The sequence below is a fragment of the Salvia miltiorrhiza genome, chromosome 6, assembly GCF_028751815.1.
Source record: "Salvia miltiorrhiza cultivar Shanhuang (shh) chromosome 6, IMPLAD_Smil_shh, whole genome shotgun sequence".
Taxonomy (NCBI): Eukaryota; Viridiplantae; Streptophyta; class Magnoliopsida; order Lamiales; family Lamiaceae; genus Salvia; species Salvia miltiorrhiza.
In genome coordinates, this window is record NC_080392.1 from 683,568 (window position 1) to 700,694 (window position 17,127).

The 17,127-nt window shown below is 32.1% G+C and overlaps 1 protein-coding gene across 1 annotated transcript; it reads right to left on the reverse strand.

Annotated features, from left to right (window-relative positions):
- Nucleotides 1-4,064: 4,064 nt before the first annotated feature.
- On the reverse strand, nt 4,065-9,150 carry LOC130987642 (very-long-chain aldehyde decarbonylase CER3-like). Its single transcript, XM_057911239.1, has 10 exons — nt 8,824-9,150; nt 8,485-8,732; nt 8,148-8,380; nt 7,672-7,891; nt 6,326-6,710; nt 6,119-6,226; nt 5,584-5,790; nt 5,364-5,474; nt 4,570-4,743; nt 4,065-4,476 (listed from the first exon to the last, which is right to left on the reverse strand). The coding sequence occupies exons 1-10, from the start codon at nt 8,872-8,874 to the stop codon at nt 4,300-4,302; spliced, it is 1,914 nt and encodes a 637-aa protein (XP_057767222.1). The 5' UTR covers nt 8,875-9,150; the 3' UTR covers nt 4,065-4,299.
- Nucleotides 9,151-17,127: the final 7,977 nt, after the last annotated feature.

Sequence of the window (17,127 nt, forward strand, 5' to 3'; positions counted from 1 at the left end):
TAAAATTAAATGTTTAAAAAATAACAAATACACTCTAATTGGATGTAATAAATCTTGATTAACAATCCCAAAAGTAAACCAAATCGTAAGAAATTGAAATCAAAGAAAAAAAAAATCTATATAACACTAGAAATAAAATAGGGTGAGACACCAAAAAGTGAGAGAGATACCAAAAAAAAAAGTTAGGTATTATTCATTTCAGTCGGAGTAGAATTTAGAATATGAATTTTGGAGTAGACTAATTAGTCCATGCAACTGCACATGATAGAAGATTTTGACCAATTGGACAATATTTCCCATCAAATCATGACTTAACTAACAATTTCAAAAGAAGCGTCAACATATATATATAGCATGATACTGCACAACCTTATCTTATTTTAATTTAATTTCGGCCAACTCAGCTTATATAATATTTACACACACTGGCTAGTGTTTGTGTGTGCAAAGAACACATGCACATGCATGATTAGAAACAAGATTATGCAAATGGGAACATGCATGGGCTTCTCTTTACAACATCGTATGTAAGAATAATAACATTATGAGAGAGAGAGAGAGTGTTTGGGACCATGAATAACGGGTGAACCCCCGGGAATTACGGTTATCCTCATTTTCAGATTTCACAAAATCATTTAAAAAAAAAAAAAAGATTTCACAAAATCTACAACGTGCACCCAGATTGTGACACTTTAATCTCAATATATATGGGTGGTAATATATAAAATTGTGGAGATAATTTTATTTTTGAACTAGAGTAGTAACGGACGCAAAAAAAAAATATATATTTATTGGAGATCTAGTAGTAACGGCTTTAGCGGTGGGCGGGCTCCGGCCATGCCGCTAGAGTCGCCCTCCCGCTGGCGACCTGCCAGGGCTCGAGGCGAGCTCTAAAAATGGATCAGTGCTTCAAGCCCAATTAAATAAGGCGCGTATTATGTACGCGCCAGAAAATTAAAAACTATGCAACGAATACTTTTGAAATTAAAAAAATTAACTAATTAATTAACTTAGCCATGCATAAATTACTCTGATTTTAATTTAATTATTGTAATTTTGTTGATTAATTACTGTATTTTATTTTATTTTAATTAATGTAATGTTGAAATTTTAATTTTAGTGAAATATTGAATTTTAAAATTGAATAGGTAAAATAGAATGAAATAGAATTAGAAAAATTAGGGCCTCTGGCTATGGAGCGGAGGCTCTAAAGTGGGAACCACCCTCTTAGAGCCTCCAAAGGGTCTCTAGGACTGGAGATGTTCTTATAACGGATCGACATTTGTTGAAAATTGAAATCCACTGAAATTAGTTATATACTAGATTATTATCGGACAATATTTTGAATTTTCAATTCAATTAGAAGATGATAATTTCTTTCACTATACATAATATGAACCAATAAATGTGGATATAATCCAATCAAATTAACGTGATAGACGATTAGTAAGTAAACCAAATCAAGCACATGGTAAGATTAGTTAAGGATTTCTTTAACTAATGCACTCGAATGCTTAAAAGTCAACTTAAAATAATCATCGTTAAGGAATAATAATTGACAATGAGTAAACGAGTTATCTCCAAATAAAAAAATTATAATTTCACATATATAATATAACCCATTATTATTAGGTCACGACTAACAAAAATTGGCTACATATATATTTAGTTATTGGCAACGATTGTTAACGGAACATAATTAGGATTAATTATATTATATAGTATATAGATATATATATATACACGCACACATACATGTGGGTGTGTGTAGGAAAGAAGAGCACACGCACTCAATTAAGAGAAATAAATGAGAGATGCAAAATAGGAGCAGGCATACATGTGCACACATGGATGGGCCATTCAATTGTCCTAACAAAGCTAAACACTGTTCTATGCCCTATCATCATGAGCCTACCCTTATTCATCCAAAACTAACTCCACACTACCAAAAATAAATAAATAAATAAATAAATAAATAAATAAATAAATAAATAAATAAAAAACTTGATTTTTCTCATGTAATAAGAACACCACAATAAAATGTTCTAATAGTGGCATAATTTTCGAAGAATTGCTACCGTAAGAACTGTTACTGAATAAAATTGTGACATCTTGTGATGAGTAGCTATTATGTGTGTCGCCAAAATAAAAATATGTCACAAAATATAGTGATATTTGAGGGTGTATCAATTTTTCTCACACGACCCGTTGCTCTAGACTTTTGTAGGTGGGCCCCTCCGTCTGAGCCATCGGGCTCTGTAGCTATATATCGAGCCCTATCTCACAGCCAGTTGCTCTAGATTTTTCTCATATTTTCTTTTTTATTTTTCCTATTGGGCGATGCCCCCACCTGAATTGCTCTCTCCTCTTCGCATAGAGCTCGCGAGCAAGCATCATGCACGGTGCGCGCCCCTCCTCCGGCAGCGGCGTGGGGCTCACGAAACTTAAAATAAGTAAGGATATCATAGATATTACCAATAATTTGTAAAAGTAAACACATTGAGAATTAGTTTAAGACTTTAGTTTACTATGATTGTGGTACCACCATAAAGTTGAGCTCTCACTCATTTCCCTAAGTTAAATCAAATCACTAGAATTCCACAAAGATAGGTCAAATTCAAAGACGTCCTAAACTAAATGTAATGTTATGGAATTATTATATCAAGTTTATCTAGACAACTATATATTTCTTAGTTTCCAATGTCGAAATATCTTTTATTGCACAAAGAAAAATCAAGCATAAATCTAGTCCAATTAAATTGTCCAAATAAATAATAGAACCGGGCTTGACTTGAGAAAGACCTACAACATATATAGAGGTTATACCTTGTTATTATATTATATAATACTCTACCCTTTTTGGGACATAAATTAATTACTTATTATATTATATAAGTATATAAGATAATAGGATGAAGTGTTGGAGTTAATTGGGTAATCGCCGATCTCATTTTTCAAGATAATTAATTTATTTTTATCTACACCGATATTTGCCGAGTACCCTATGTTTACTTGCAAGAAAGGGCTAGTAATAATTATATGCCATATGCTATAATAGTAAATGGCATTAATTGTAAGCTTAAATAATTGAAATACATCATTGTCACATATGCAACTATCACAAAATTACAGCCACAACCATTTGTTGGCCTATGAGCCTAACATGTAGACTAAAATAAAATGTTGTACCAATCAAAAAAATCATGAACGTGTGCCTCATTAAATTCAACAAACTTAATTTAATTTGAGTGGACTATTCAGTCTTTCACTATCAATAGATGATTATGTCTTAATCAGATTAATTCACCTAATTCCAAAAAAAAAAAATGGAATCGACACGTGTCGTGCATTTGCAATGGTATATTTGAATGATGTTGGAAGAAAAACTGTTTTAATTTAATTTAGAGGTCATTTCAATTTCGATCTCAATATATACATTTAATGGTTTGAATTGGTGGGCCTTTAGTGGGCTTCATTAATGCTGCCTATCTATATCAAATTTACAGGCCCGATCCATATCATTTCATAGGGTGATTCTATTTTACTCTCTATTATAGCCACTAATTAGAAATTTATCTTATATTTTACTTTTATTTAAATATGGGGGGATATAAATAAAGAGTAAAATGGGGGCTATGGATAAAATCACCCCATTTCATAATAATTAGAAATTTAAATTATTTAAAAATGGGAAAAGTTTTATAGTGATATGTTCTAAAATGAAACATACAGTAAACCTTTATCTATCTATAATTATGAAACCCAGTAATTGAAAAAAATAAATATTCACATTTTCACAAAAGTAAAAGTAAAAGTTTTTTTTTTTTAATATCTGAAATAAATTTGGTTTGAGTTTGGGGCGTTGGCCCATTTGTTATTTTCCATGGGCCGGTCTTCATTAACAATTATTTTTATTTTTTCTTTTTTTTTTTTCTCTCTATTTTATGTAGGCAGGGCTTGCACATTGCTTTAGTTTGTTATTTTGGTATCAGGATAAAAATTCAAGCTAGCTTTCACAAAAAAAATGGAATATTATTTATTTATTCTCTATTTTGGGCCTATAGTTTCTTTCAAAAGCAACAAGAAAATTGGCATAAAATTCCCATCTGAATTGGTCAATATACAAATTCCAAAACACCAACCACAAATTAAACTACAATTGAGCCAATTGAATTGGGATTCAAGCAAGACATTATATATTTCTACTTAATTAATACTAATATCTAGACCGCAATAATATAAATATAAATATAGTGAATAGAAGAAGAAATGTATTGTGTCCTAATTAAAATTGATGAATTATGAAGCTGCCGGAATAGTTGAAACGGGCTTGAGACCATGTTTGATGGCGGCTTTCCACACCAAATCAATCCTGTCCACGTCGATCGCCCCGACCTCATGGTGGGCCCACCCTTCCAACGCGTGCACCACCCCGCCCGCGTGGCAAGCATGAACCACTCCTCTCTCCATCGTATACTGCGCGAGCACACACACAATCAAAATTACTGTTACTTCTGTTTCATTATAAGTGATTCAAAACTTTTTGACACGAGAATTAAAGGCAAGTACCTCGCAAGATCCGAGGCCTTGGACATCGTCGGGGAGCTTCATGGCGGCGAGATCGCCATAGGTGCAGTCTCGTCGAAACTGGAGGATTGGTGGGACCACGAACTGGTGGAAATGGGTCCCACTCGGAGCAAACATTTGCTCTCTTGGCGTTATCCACTTCCCCACTATCCATGTCTGCAAACAACAACAAACTTAATCAATAGAAAATTTTGATCATAATCCATGTCTGCAAACAACAACAAACTTAATCAATAGAAAATTTTGATCATATAGATAATCAATGACTTATATTTATACTACTAGTTTAGTCGGTCTTTGTATTTAGGGTTAACAGTACTTTATTTCTCGAATTTTCACCGTTTTCTATAAAATGATTCGAACTTTCGTTTTCTCCTAAAAAAATTCAAAATTTCAATATTTTTTATTAAGTGTCCTACTACACAAAATTCGGTGGCCGAAAGATTACTCTTTTCAAATTAATTGCAGTGAAATTAGTTGATAATTTTGAGACTTCTATGGCGAAATGAGTCATCTTTCGGTCGCCAGATTTTGAATGACGGGGCATTTTAATGAAATACGACGAAAGTTCAAGGTTTTCTTGGGGAGAGAAAGAATAGTACGGGACATTGTATAGAGTTTTTTAGGAGAAAACGAAAGTTCGGGATATTTCATGAAAAATGCTGAAAGTACGAGATTTTGTTAGGAGAAAACGAAAGTTCAAAACATTTTATAGAAAACGTGGAAAGTTTAGGACATGAATATTGGAAAAGCGAGGGTTAAGATAAGAATGCAACCTTGCAGTTTTGTGCAGCGTGGTACTTCGTAACCTGGACGAGGAATCTGGAGCAGTCAGACGGCGCTTCTTTCTGAATATTCTTGAATCTCTCAGTGGATAGAGTTAGCATCTGCGAATTAATCAAAGTGCCATCGATGTGTTATGAATCAAATCAAATTTAATTAACTAAGAGCATGCACGAACACGAACACAAACACGATGACGATGAATGAACTTACCAAAACTCGAACCTTCTTCCTGCAGAGGTACAGAGCAATGGCTCTTCCGAGCTTCGACGTCGCTCCGGTCAGGAAAACCTCAGACACCTGGTCGGGAATCTCGTTGAGAATGACGGCTGCCGTTAGCGTATTCCCATGAACCACTCGAACCTTCAGATTCGGATGCTTGTTCACAAACAGTGTCCCTCCTCCATTCAGCGCCTCATTCTGCCATTCATCATCATCATCAACAATTTAATTCTCTCTCTATATATATATATATAGGGAAGAGATCAATGAAGAATGCTAAATGTAGAAGGAAATAACGAAGGCTGAATAACTCAATACATTTACTGAATAAATCACGCGAGCGCTTGAATAAAAAATGTACGTGTTTATTCAGTAAAATAACTATTCGTGCGGTCGCGTGATTTATTCGGTAAATTTATTGACTTATTGAGAACCAAATATAGTTACTTCTTCATAGATCCCAACCCTATATATATATGTATATATATTCCTCCACCTCTTTTCATTACAACATACAAATACTTACCTTATTCAAAGCAGCAAGGCTGATCACTTTCACTCCCAGTCTGTTAGCTCTAAGAATCGCGTCTTCAATGTGCTTGTTGATCCCTTTGGCAGCAAACGGCAAGAAATACTGCAAAACAGAATGATTCAAACAGCGGCCGAGCTAGGAATTTTCATTAGAGGGGGCTAAACTTGTGTAAATAACTAGAAACAAACAATATTTTCATACCTGAAAGCCGAAGCGGGGGACGGCCCAGGTCTGGTGGAGGCGGCCGCGGAGGTTGTAGAAGGAGATGAAGAAGGTTCTAGACCTGGCCCACATGGCGAGCATGACCAAGAATGTGACAGGCAAGAATGGCATGGTGTAGAATCTTGTGTAGTAAGGTATGGATGCGGCTGATCTGTTCACAAAGGGGGCGTGCAGAGCTGAAGACAAGTCCACCACGTGTGCTAGGAACACGAAGTCCGGCACCCGACCATTTTTCGCTGAATTCAGACAGTTTTTCTTGTGCATTTTCCATGATTTTCTGTTCAAGGTGTTGCCGAGTGCATCAAATAGAGGCATGAAGAGGCAATAGTTTGTCCCAATCTCAGCATGGTGGAGGCTGTGATACCTGCAGTTTGTTGCAAATTTCACATCATATCATACATATATATGTTCATTTTTTATTATTATTATTTGGAGAAGAGGGAGCCGTGAGGTTTGAACCCTACACTACGGTCGTTAAATGTGGAGGATAACCAACGACCGTTGTCTAACGAACTAACGACCAGAAAAACGGTCGTTAGTTCTGATGTGCTGTCGTAAATGATCGACCAAATACCATTTGTAACGACCGAATTGAAACGGTCGTTAACGATGAAAACGACGATACAAACGGCGACGCCTGAAAACGGTAATTACTTCCGTCGTTAAGACGTGTAACGACCATTTTTTGCGACCGAAATTTCGATCATAGTGCTAGACCTCAGTGTTCATATACAAGAGTTTACACCACTTAGATGTCCCCCGAGACGCATCATATATTTTCATGTCAATTGCAAGAGGGAAAACATTACTATAATATATCAAATTCAAAAATACGGTATTTTCGATATTTTTTTTTTGCGGCCATCTACATTCCACGTGGAACATCTGCCCTCGCCACATCCTCGTTATTAGAAAAATTGGTCCTTCAAATATTATTTCATATATGCCCTCGCCACATCTTTATACGCTAGAAAATCAATCTCGGGATATTATTGAAAAAAGATATTGAAACTTTATGACTATTTTTTGATATTTACCCATTTGAAAATGACACGAAAGGGACATGAGGAAACTCTATTTGTTTAGAGAGGGAGATAAGGTCAAGGCCCTAGTCTCTAAACCACCAAACCCTCATTCAATGCTCCCAACCACTAGCCGCCAACACGAAAAGGACTCCACCCTTTTACCTTAACACCGCAATCTTAATCTTTACATTAGAAGAAGATAGAAACAAACATTGAATGTGCAACTTGTCCAAATTTAAAACACACACACACACACACACACACACAAATTGAGGATGTAAATTAAAACTATAGTCTTACGTTGGAGTAAGGATGAGATATCTGAGAAATGGGATGGCCTCGAAGATCTGATGAGGAATGATTTCCACATTTGAATGGGATAAACACCTCAACAAATCGAAGGCCAAAACATAGCCATAGATCAAGCTCAGAGATCCGTATCCAATCAAGAATGACCCGAGTATCGGTATCCCGATCACCATCATCAGCAGCAGATGCTCCAAGAATGTGGCATGCCCAGCTATATCAAACACCGAATCAGTACTCCCTCCGTCCACAAAAAAATAAAAAAATTGACACATTCTAGGCGTCACGGGTGAAAGTTACCAGTGGAGCCTACTGCTATAAATAGAAGTAACAAATTTTTCGTGGACTGACCAAGACCAAAAAGGAAATTATGACAATTTCTTTGTTAACCAAGAATTCTTGAAAAGTGAACCAAAAGTATATTGAAAAAATGTTTTTTTTTTTTTTTATTTATTTATGCAAAGATCTACCGGTGTAGGCTTGTGGCACGGCGGAGGAGTGGTGGAGAGAGTGGTAGTGAGAGAAGAGGTAGTCTCCATGGAAGCATTTGTGTATGCTGTAGAAAACTGGCTCTGAGATTGCTATGTGAAGTAGTATGGCTGTTATGATCCCATTTTTGTTCCACAAAGGATTTTTTCCTATGGTGGGGAACATGTATAGCACCAAACATGCCACCATAGCTTGTAGTAAAATAAAATTATCCCTGGTTAAATAAAAAAAAAAATTGGGGGTCAAAAAAAGAAGAAGCATATCTTGAAATAAAACATATATATACATGTAAACTAAAGAGATGAAGAAAGGGCTGACCAATGCCATTCTTTGTCAATCTGCTTGAAATCAACTCCCTTCTTTATAATACGGCTGTTTCGAGTCAGAAACAGCATATTGCTGTAAGAAGTCCATGATTGGTACATTATAAGCCTAAGCATGGATAAGATGAAGATGTGAAGAATCCAAGAATCTTTGATGGTGTGAAGAATCCAAGAATCCTTGATGGTATCTTCTTGGAATCTCGTGTACATGTCTTTTGCAAGAAAAATCGCATAGAGAGCATACTGCAGTTGCAAAAATCCAAAACAATAAAAATGATTTATTTATCTTGAAATTAATCCAAACAGAAATTAAAATTGCATGAATGAATGATACCTTGTAACTGCCCAAGAACTCCCATGGCCACGCATAGAGAGGTGCAACCATTTCTTGAAGAATGTTGTCTGAAAAAAAATATCACAATCTTTAAAGAAATGAAAAGGTGAAGAATGCCTTTGAGAAAAAGAGAGAGAAGAAGAAATATTTCTTTCTTGCAAGTGGTGAGGGAGGAATAGTATGTATCGAAGCATTTATTCCATCTAGAGTGAGCAACACTTTATATAGATTTGCAGATGAAGGCATTAAATATACTTAATTAAGAGAAAATCACTATACGCAAGAGCTAAAATGGGGCTCCCTAATTACATGTCATTATCCAAATCCTGCCAACGGTTATCAATCTTGATTATAAATCAAGAATTTCAACACGCAAAGAAATTGGGTTGATGTTTGTGTTGTGGTGAATTGGTGATGGGGGATGCAAAACGACGTCGTACAGCTCTGAAGCAGGGGGAGTGGGGCCCGGCGGGGTTAAATTATGGCAGTGGTACATGCCTACTAATTAGGGCAAGAATGGGTTGGCGGAGATGTGTAGTAAAGAGTGAAGAGAGATACAGACACATTTAGGTATAGGTGGTTGAGGAGAGCCAGGTTTTGCTGTCTAATGTTTGGTGATTTTTGTGAAATTTTTTTAATGGGGGCCTATTTGAATTCATTGAATATCAATGTATGTGTATGTGTATGTGTATATCTATGCGTGTATAGAGTGGGTATTATTATTGCACAGACTAATGTTTCACCATATAAAACAAAGTTTACTATGAATTCAATGTGTACTGAAGATCGTTGTGAAAAATGATGAATTCGAAACGTAACGATGAATTCATTAACCGAGTCATGAGTCCACCGCATATTACTATATATGATTGAAGGGCAAAAGTCGTTTTTTTGTATTTTATACTTAATTCTTTCGTCCCGTGAGAGAGTAATACTCGAGAGATGACATGGATTTTAAGAAATGTTTGATAGATAATACGTTGAGTGGAGAAAGAGACTCGCTACTTTTTTAGAAAAAATGATAACGTGTGGTAGATAATGTGTGAGGTCATGTTCCAAAATGAAAATGAATAAAAATGGTAAAAGTAATACTCTCCTATGAGACGGAGGGAGTACAATATATATCTAGACTCATTTGAATCTCTCTAAGTTCTCTCTCTCTACAAACTCATTTAACATAAAATCTAAAAACCTTGCACTTAACCAATTATTTTATAAGTTAAGTTCCAGAGGATTATAGTTTGTACATTAAGAGAAGTTTTTATTTGATTCAATCCCTATATATATACATATATATAAAGTGGTTTAAATGAGTCCATGCCCCGATGATACAGTATGAATTTGTTACGAATATTATGATTTCTGAATTTGCAGTAAAAAAATTATGAATAATAATAATAATATATAATAATACAAAATTGCCACCTCTGAGATTCAGACCTCAAATTAATCATTAATTTATTCATCAAAATGATGAAACATTTGTTGATCTTCACGATCTAAGGATTAAAAATGATTCTTATTTTATACGCCTAAACTCTCATTTGAATCACTCTCCCTACTCTCTACATATGCTTGTGTTTATGACTATTTATTACATTGGACTAAAATGTATGTATTGAGCTACCTAGAACACTAGCTTGATTTGATCATGACCAAACACAGCACATGGCAGTGGCTAGAAATATTACACATTTTCAGTTTTCATAAATCTTGTTATAAAACATGCTAATCGAAATCTAGATATTTTCTTTTAATTCTACCTATGTAATTCGGCTTTCGGAGTTTTAGCATTCTCCAAATTATAAGAATCCTAAGTTGTCACATGAGATTCTCGATTAGTGAATTTAAGGAAGAAGAAAATAATGTTGTCACATTACACATTCTAGTTGTCTCTCCTTGTCGGTAAGGGAGTTGGAATTAAAATAATATTGGTTGAGGCATTGATTCCACAGTTTTATACTCCAATTGAGATCAAAAGTATGATAGCTAGTATTGTAAACATTAGTATTTATTCTTTATATATATATATATAGGGGCCGCTCCAATGAGACCCCCTAATTTTAGTGAGATCTAGGGCACGATCTGGTGCGTTTATTTTATCAATCCTATGGCTAATATTATATCTGGAGGATGATTTTTTTTCGCAGGGTTCGAATCCTGGAGAGAGCAGAATATTTTAAATTTTTGTTATTCATCAGTATATACTGTATTGTTCATCAGTATATACGGCCATGTTCATCAGTATATATATATATATATATATATATATATAGAGAGAGAGAGAGAGAGAGAGAGAGAGATGATATGCTACATACTTTATGTGAGCTCCTTATATGAGCACCACTCATGTTTAGCTCTCGTTAGCTTTATCTTTTTTGTTTTAGGCATTTAGTTTTATTCTAATACTTCATATATTGTTATTGAGATCATTAATTTTATAAATTACATAAAAATCAAAGTTCGATTTGTTCATATTCCCTTTAACTTCAAATAATTAATAAAAGAATAAATTAGACTTTAATTTTTATTTAATTTATAAAATTAATGATCTCAATAACAATATATGAAGTATTAGAATAAAAATAAATGTCTAAAACAAAAAAGATAACGCTAACGAGAGCTAAACATGAGTGGTGCTCATATAAGGAGCTTACATAAGGTATGTAGCATATCATTTCTCTCTCTCTCTCTCTCTCTCTCTCTATATATATATATATATATATATATATATATATATATATAGGGGAAGGCTAAAATAAGAACGCTTCTTAAAATATAAATTAGGAACCATTTTCAGCCCTTAGATCATCAAGATCTACGGTTGATTCATCACCTTGTTGGATAAATTCATGGTCCTGAGTTCGAATCTCAAAGGTAGCAAAAAATTATTTTTCGCAATTCGTACCTTTATACAGTTTATTCATGCGTGTTATACATAAAATTTATGCATTTTTACTGGTTCGTAATTCTTAAAATAATGGTGGTTTATTGAATAACCGCTCCCTTCAAAGGGGTAGGGATCATCACCTTTGTTTGTTCTTTCTTGAGCTTTTATTTTCTCAACAGTATGTATAGCCCTAAAGAGTAAAGTCACATGGCTAGTTCGTCTCTCTCTCTCTACAATTTCTAGTCATATAAATATGCACATATATAAAATATATTTTGCTAATCAAAGCATGGAACAATTTGGAGTGTCGGCTATTTTATATGTAGCAAAAGAATTGGGTTGAAGAAAATCCAATTTTGAAGCCAAATTATATTATATCGAATCTACATCGAGATTTTTTGGTTTAAATTTCTAGTGCAAAATATTTTTATTTATGGCGCTCCAAATTTCAGTATTTGTAGGTTGAAAATATTAAATGAATTATCATTGAAACAGAAATTCGTGTGCAGGCCAAAAAGTTCCAGCTTTCAATTGCATGTGAGAAACAGTAGCAACACTGTTATCAAGCACCTATTTAATGCCAAACGCGGTCTATGATAGAATTATAATTTCATAAATAATGTTTCATTTATGAGCATAACTTTATAGTAATTAAATAGTAATTAACCTAAGGTAACTATTGTTCATTTTTAATCGCAAATTTTTAATTATTAATTTTTTGGCACATTATTGCTCAAAAAAATATTACTCGACAATATTCCTCAGCTAGCCAGGGGAATTGCCAGTCCAACAATGAGATCGTCTACTTTTACTATTTTTATCTATCAAAATTTATACTCAAAAGTAAACGCCCTTGAAAATATGAGATTATATATATATATATATATATATATATATATATATATATATATATATATACTAATCATGCATTTTATCAATCACATACAGTTAGGGCTGTCGATCGGTTCGGGTTCGGTTACCCGAACCCGAAATTGCCAAATTTCAATAACCGTTCCCGAACCGTTTTAGAAGTTCGGTTACCCAATACCCGCTTCGGTTAACCAATTGGATTATTTGGGTATCCGAAATACCCATTTAAAAAATAAAATTCAAATAATTTTTGCTCTATCTACTCTAAAAGAAATTACAAATATATAATATATATTTACAAATATATATTATATATATATATATTAAATAATTTACAAATATATAATATATATTTACAAATATATAATATATTTGTAAATATATTCTAATATATATGTAAATTATTTGTAAATTTACAAATATAATATATTTGTAAATATATAATATATATTATATATATAATATATTTGTAAATTTACCAATATATATTATAAATTTACAAATTTATAATATATTTGTAAATTTGTAATATATATGTAAATTTACAAATATATTATATATAATATATATATATATATATAATAATTTACAAATATATATATATATATATATTAAATAATTTACAAATATATAATATATTATATATGATATATTGATTATATATATATTAAATAATTAATAAAATAATTTTCGGTTATTCGGTTAACCCGATCGGTTTTTCGGGTTAACCGATAACCGAAATTTTCAAAAAAACAATAACCGAAACCAATCCATTACCCAAAATTTTCGGTTATTGAATACCCAAACCCGGGAATTTCGGTTCGGTTAATTGGATACCTAAAACCCGATAACCATTTAGACAGCCCTACATACAGTGAACTGCTTTAAAGATAACAATTGAATTTTTTTTCCATGCATCTCACTGTTCAAAAATTAATAACACAAATTAATACGTACATAACTTAATAAAGGATAAGGAAAATACAAAGTTTCATAGTATTTTTTTTTTCCTTTTAATATACCTTAAATACTCTGAACATGCATGACATGATCATCAATCTATATATATATGACACATTGGGATGTCAAAAGTGTGATAGGAGAAATAAAAGCGAGGTTGTGGAGCTGGAACAAGATTTTTAAGATGATCGATAGGGATCTTAACTTTCATTCTTGGATCTCCAATGACATCTCTACTTTACTTGTGTAATGATTTTTGGTACCTCTGGTACCATTGATTCATCAATAAAAAAATTTCTGACAAAAAAAAAAATAAAATATATGACACATTGCCTAACATAATAACCACATTAAATCAGGCCTCACTGTCACACGATTTTTTAAAATTTATGTTTCTTGACAAAAAAAAAAAGGAAAAAAAAAGTGAGGTTACCTATAGTTATTTCTATATATTGACTTTGCCGCTTGAATTAAATGTCGCTTCGTACAAAATTATGTGGTCCAGTCAATAATTAAATAAAATATAACACAGCAATATATGTACAAATATCCCAATCACTTATAAACATGGTGGTTACACTTTTTACATGTTAAAGTGACTTAGTGACCTATTTACAATTATATACATTGGAAAATGATAATCACATGTTGTCTAAATATAATTAAGTACTTTTTTGGTATCCTTTGTGGTTATTGGTTAACTAGCGCTAGTATATGCAAGTGACAATTTTTATTTCTATTTTTGAATTATATGAGCTAATATATTACGCATCACGCAAGAGAGACTTCTACCCCATATAAACATGGGAAAATACTACATTATATTTAAGCGGTGTTAAACTCAAGACCTCTCGTAAATGAGAGTTTTTGGGTGTCTCACTTTTATAATTTTACTAGTACATGCTAGTGACATTTCGTTTAGGATATAATATTAGTTTCAAAAAGCATATATAATAATTAATTGATTCCCACGAAGTTGGCCACCCTAAAATTTAATGTGTGCAATGTGAAAATAGCTCATATGCCTTATTAGGTATGTCAATCGGGCAAATCTACCTAATTTTGGGTTAGCACTATCTTATTGTGGATTTTTTGAATTGAATTTATTTTAGACTATAAATTTTCGACCCTAATTCCAATTAAATTTTCGGGTTTCGAGCTGACTCATCAAACTAGTCGGACTCGAAAGTTTATTAAAAAAAATTAAGATATTTATTTTGACAATTTTATATTTGTAACAAACAAATACACACATAAATAAGTGACATTTCAACATTGACTTACATAATAAATAATATACAATTCTTACGGGGATAGAGATGAACACATTTTCTTACATAATTATCATTTCCTTAAGTATTAAATTAAAAATACATAGAAGTAAAATGATCAGTATAGCTTTAGAATATTGAATTAAAATACATTTTAACAAACTTTGAAATTCTGAAGCAAATTAGTGAAGCTGAAAAACTAAATAGCGAGATCAATTCTATATATAGGATTCGGCTATTTTCGGACCAACTCAATCGAATTCTTGGGCTATTCAGTTACGAAGGAGTATAATTTAAGCTGAAATTTTTCAATCCAAATTTCAGCCTTAACCCTTTTAAATTACTGATTTAATCGGGTCAATTCACGAGTTTCGAACAGAATTGGTATCCCCATGTCTTATGCAAGGTTTGTTTTTGTAGTCCTTTTATATTATGCTATTATTGCCAACGAGAAAGATAATTTAGAATTTTACGTTAATGCATCATAAATATAATCAGTAAAATTAATTTATGCCTGCCCACATTTACTACATGCGCCTAACATTTTTTTTTATGACTAGAATATTATTTCATCATTTTTATGACATTTAAAGCGAATCACAACCCCAGTGGTAGTTTCGAAATATCAGCCTATTTACGGATTTCCTTTTACTATTTATAGTTATAGTTAATTAATTACAGTTATTGGTTAATTAGGGTTTAGTAATTCACAATTACTAGCATTTAATATATAACCCACAATCAGGATTTATTAATTATTCTTTAATTAGATTTTATTAATCCATAATTAAAATTTATTGATCTACCAATTAGAATTTAGTTATTTATAATTTGGGTTTTAATTATAATTAATAACTACACTTAATTAAATGAATATGTAAATGAATAAGTGAGATTATATTAAGAAAAAATTGTTCATGTAATGCTTACATTATTGATGGTAAAAAGAGAAAGGCGATATATTTAGTTAGTTCTCAACAAAAAAAAATTAATTAATTAATTAAAAACACCATTTAAATTGTATCCTTATTAATTATTCTTTTCAAAATGATTTATTAGTTTGTGGTCCTTACTTTTATATATAAAAAAATGTGTTATGACTATGTACTTTCAAAGTTTCTTACATTAAGATCATTAATTTTTAATTTGCAAGTTAGAGTCAACTTAATTAACTTTAAATCCCAATTTCCCTTCAAAAAAAACTTTAAATCCCAATTTCAAAGTTTGGGCTCTCTATAAAAAAAAAAAGAGAGGCATTGGGCTCAAAGTCCAAAACAATAATCAAAACAAGTTAAGAATTTTATTAAAATTCTTATTCAAAACGTCTGATCTTTTTCTTCTTCAACATTTTTTCTTCTTAAGTCCGACGTCTTTTTCATTATCCGTCAAGAATATAGATTATTTCGTAATCTATAAAAGCTAATAAAGTATTATAGTGATGAACAGTGCAAATCCAAATGATTTGGTTTGCATGATTGAGCCCGTGATTAATAACTCGGCCCGCATCTAATCACTCAAATGAGTGATTGTTTATCACCCAAAGTTGGATGGATTGTTTAATCACCCTTTTAATCTTATCAATCCTATCAATTTTATCTATCTCATCTACCAAACCAAACACCTCAAAAGAAGGTATTTGGTTTGATAGCTAGATGAGATAAGATAAGATTGAAAGGAAGATGGGTGAATCGCTCATTTGGATGATTAGATTGCAGGTCGAATTATCAATCACGGGTTCAATCATACAAATCAAACATTTAATTAATATGAATTATTTTATCAGTCCTGCCTTATCACTCTCGTGAGCCTTATCCTTCATTTTACTTAAACAAATTAAACTGCGCAAGTGGTAGCTAATCTTCAAAATAATCATTTGATTTTATGAGAGCAATCACCTAGCTAGCTACACATGACTAACAATGACGTGGAATTTTCATGTGGATAGAAATATATATAATCATGTGCCGGATATTAATATTTATGATACACACTCACCACTCACTGACTTCTATTTATCTTCATGCGATGTACACATATTAATTAATTTACTTAATTATTGTATTAAAATTTGATTACGATAATATATATAACTGAATATAAATGAAATGAAAACACTCAACGATATTAATAATAAATTAAAATCAAATAGTCACTTAATTTGCTTAATTTTTCCATCTTAATATATAAAGTTTAATTAACCTGTTAAATAACTCCAAATACAGAAATACTTATAAATAACACGAACCTTCTAGATTTAAATTAATCGAAATTAATCCTATGACATATCATCAAAATCACGAGAAAAATCAGAAA

What these genes read in the sequence shown, in the direction of transcription:
- LOC130987642 (XM_057911239.1), bottom strand. Translation starts at nt 8,874, where the DNA reads ATGGTTGCACCTCTCTATGCGTGGCCATGGGAGTTCTTGGGCAGTTAC. An exon ending in TATCTCATCCTTACTCCAAC is followed by an intron (nt 6,711 to 7,671) that starts GTAAGACTATAG and finishes AACAAACTGCAG; the next exon opens with GTATCACAGCCTCCACCATG. An exon ending in GCCTTGCTGCTTTGAATAAG is followed by an intron (nt 5,791 to 6,118) that starts GTAAGTATTTGT and finishes GATGAATGGCAG; the next exon opens with AATGAGGCGCTGAATGGAGG.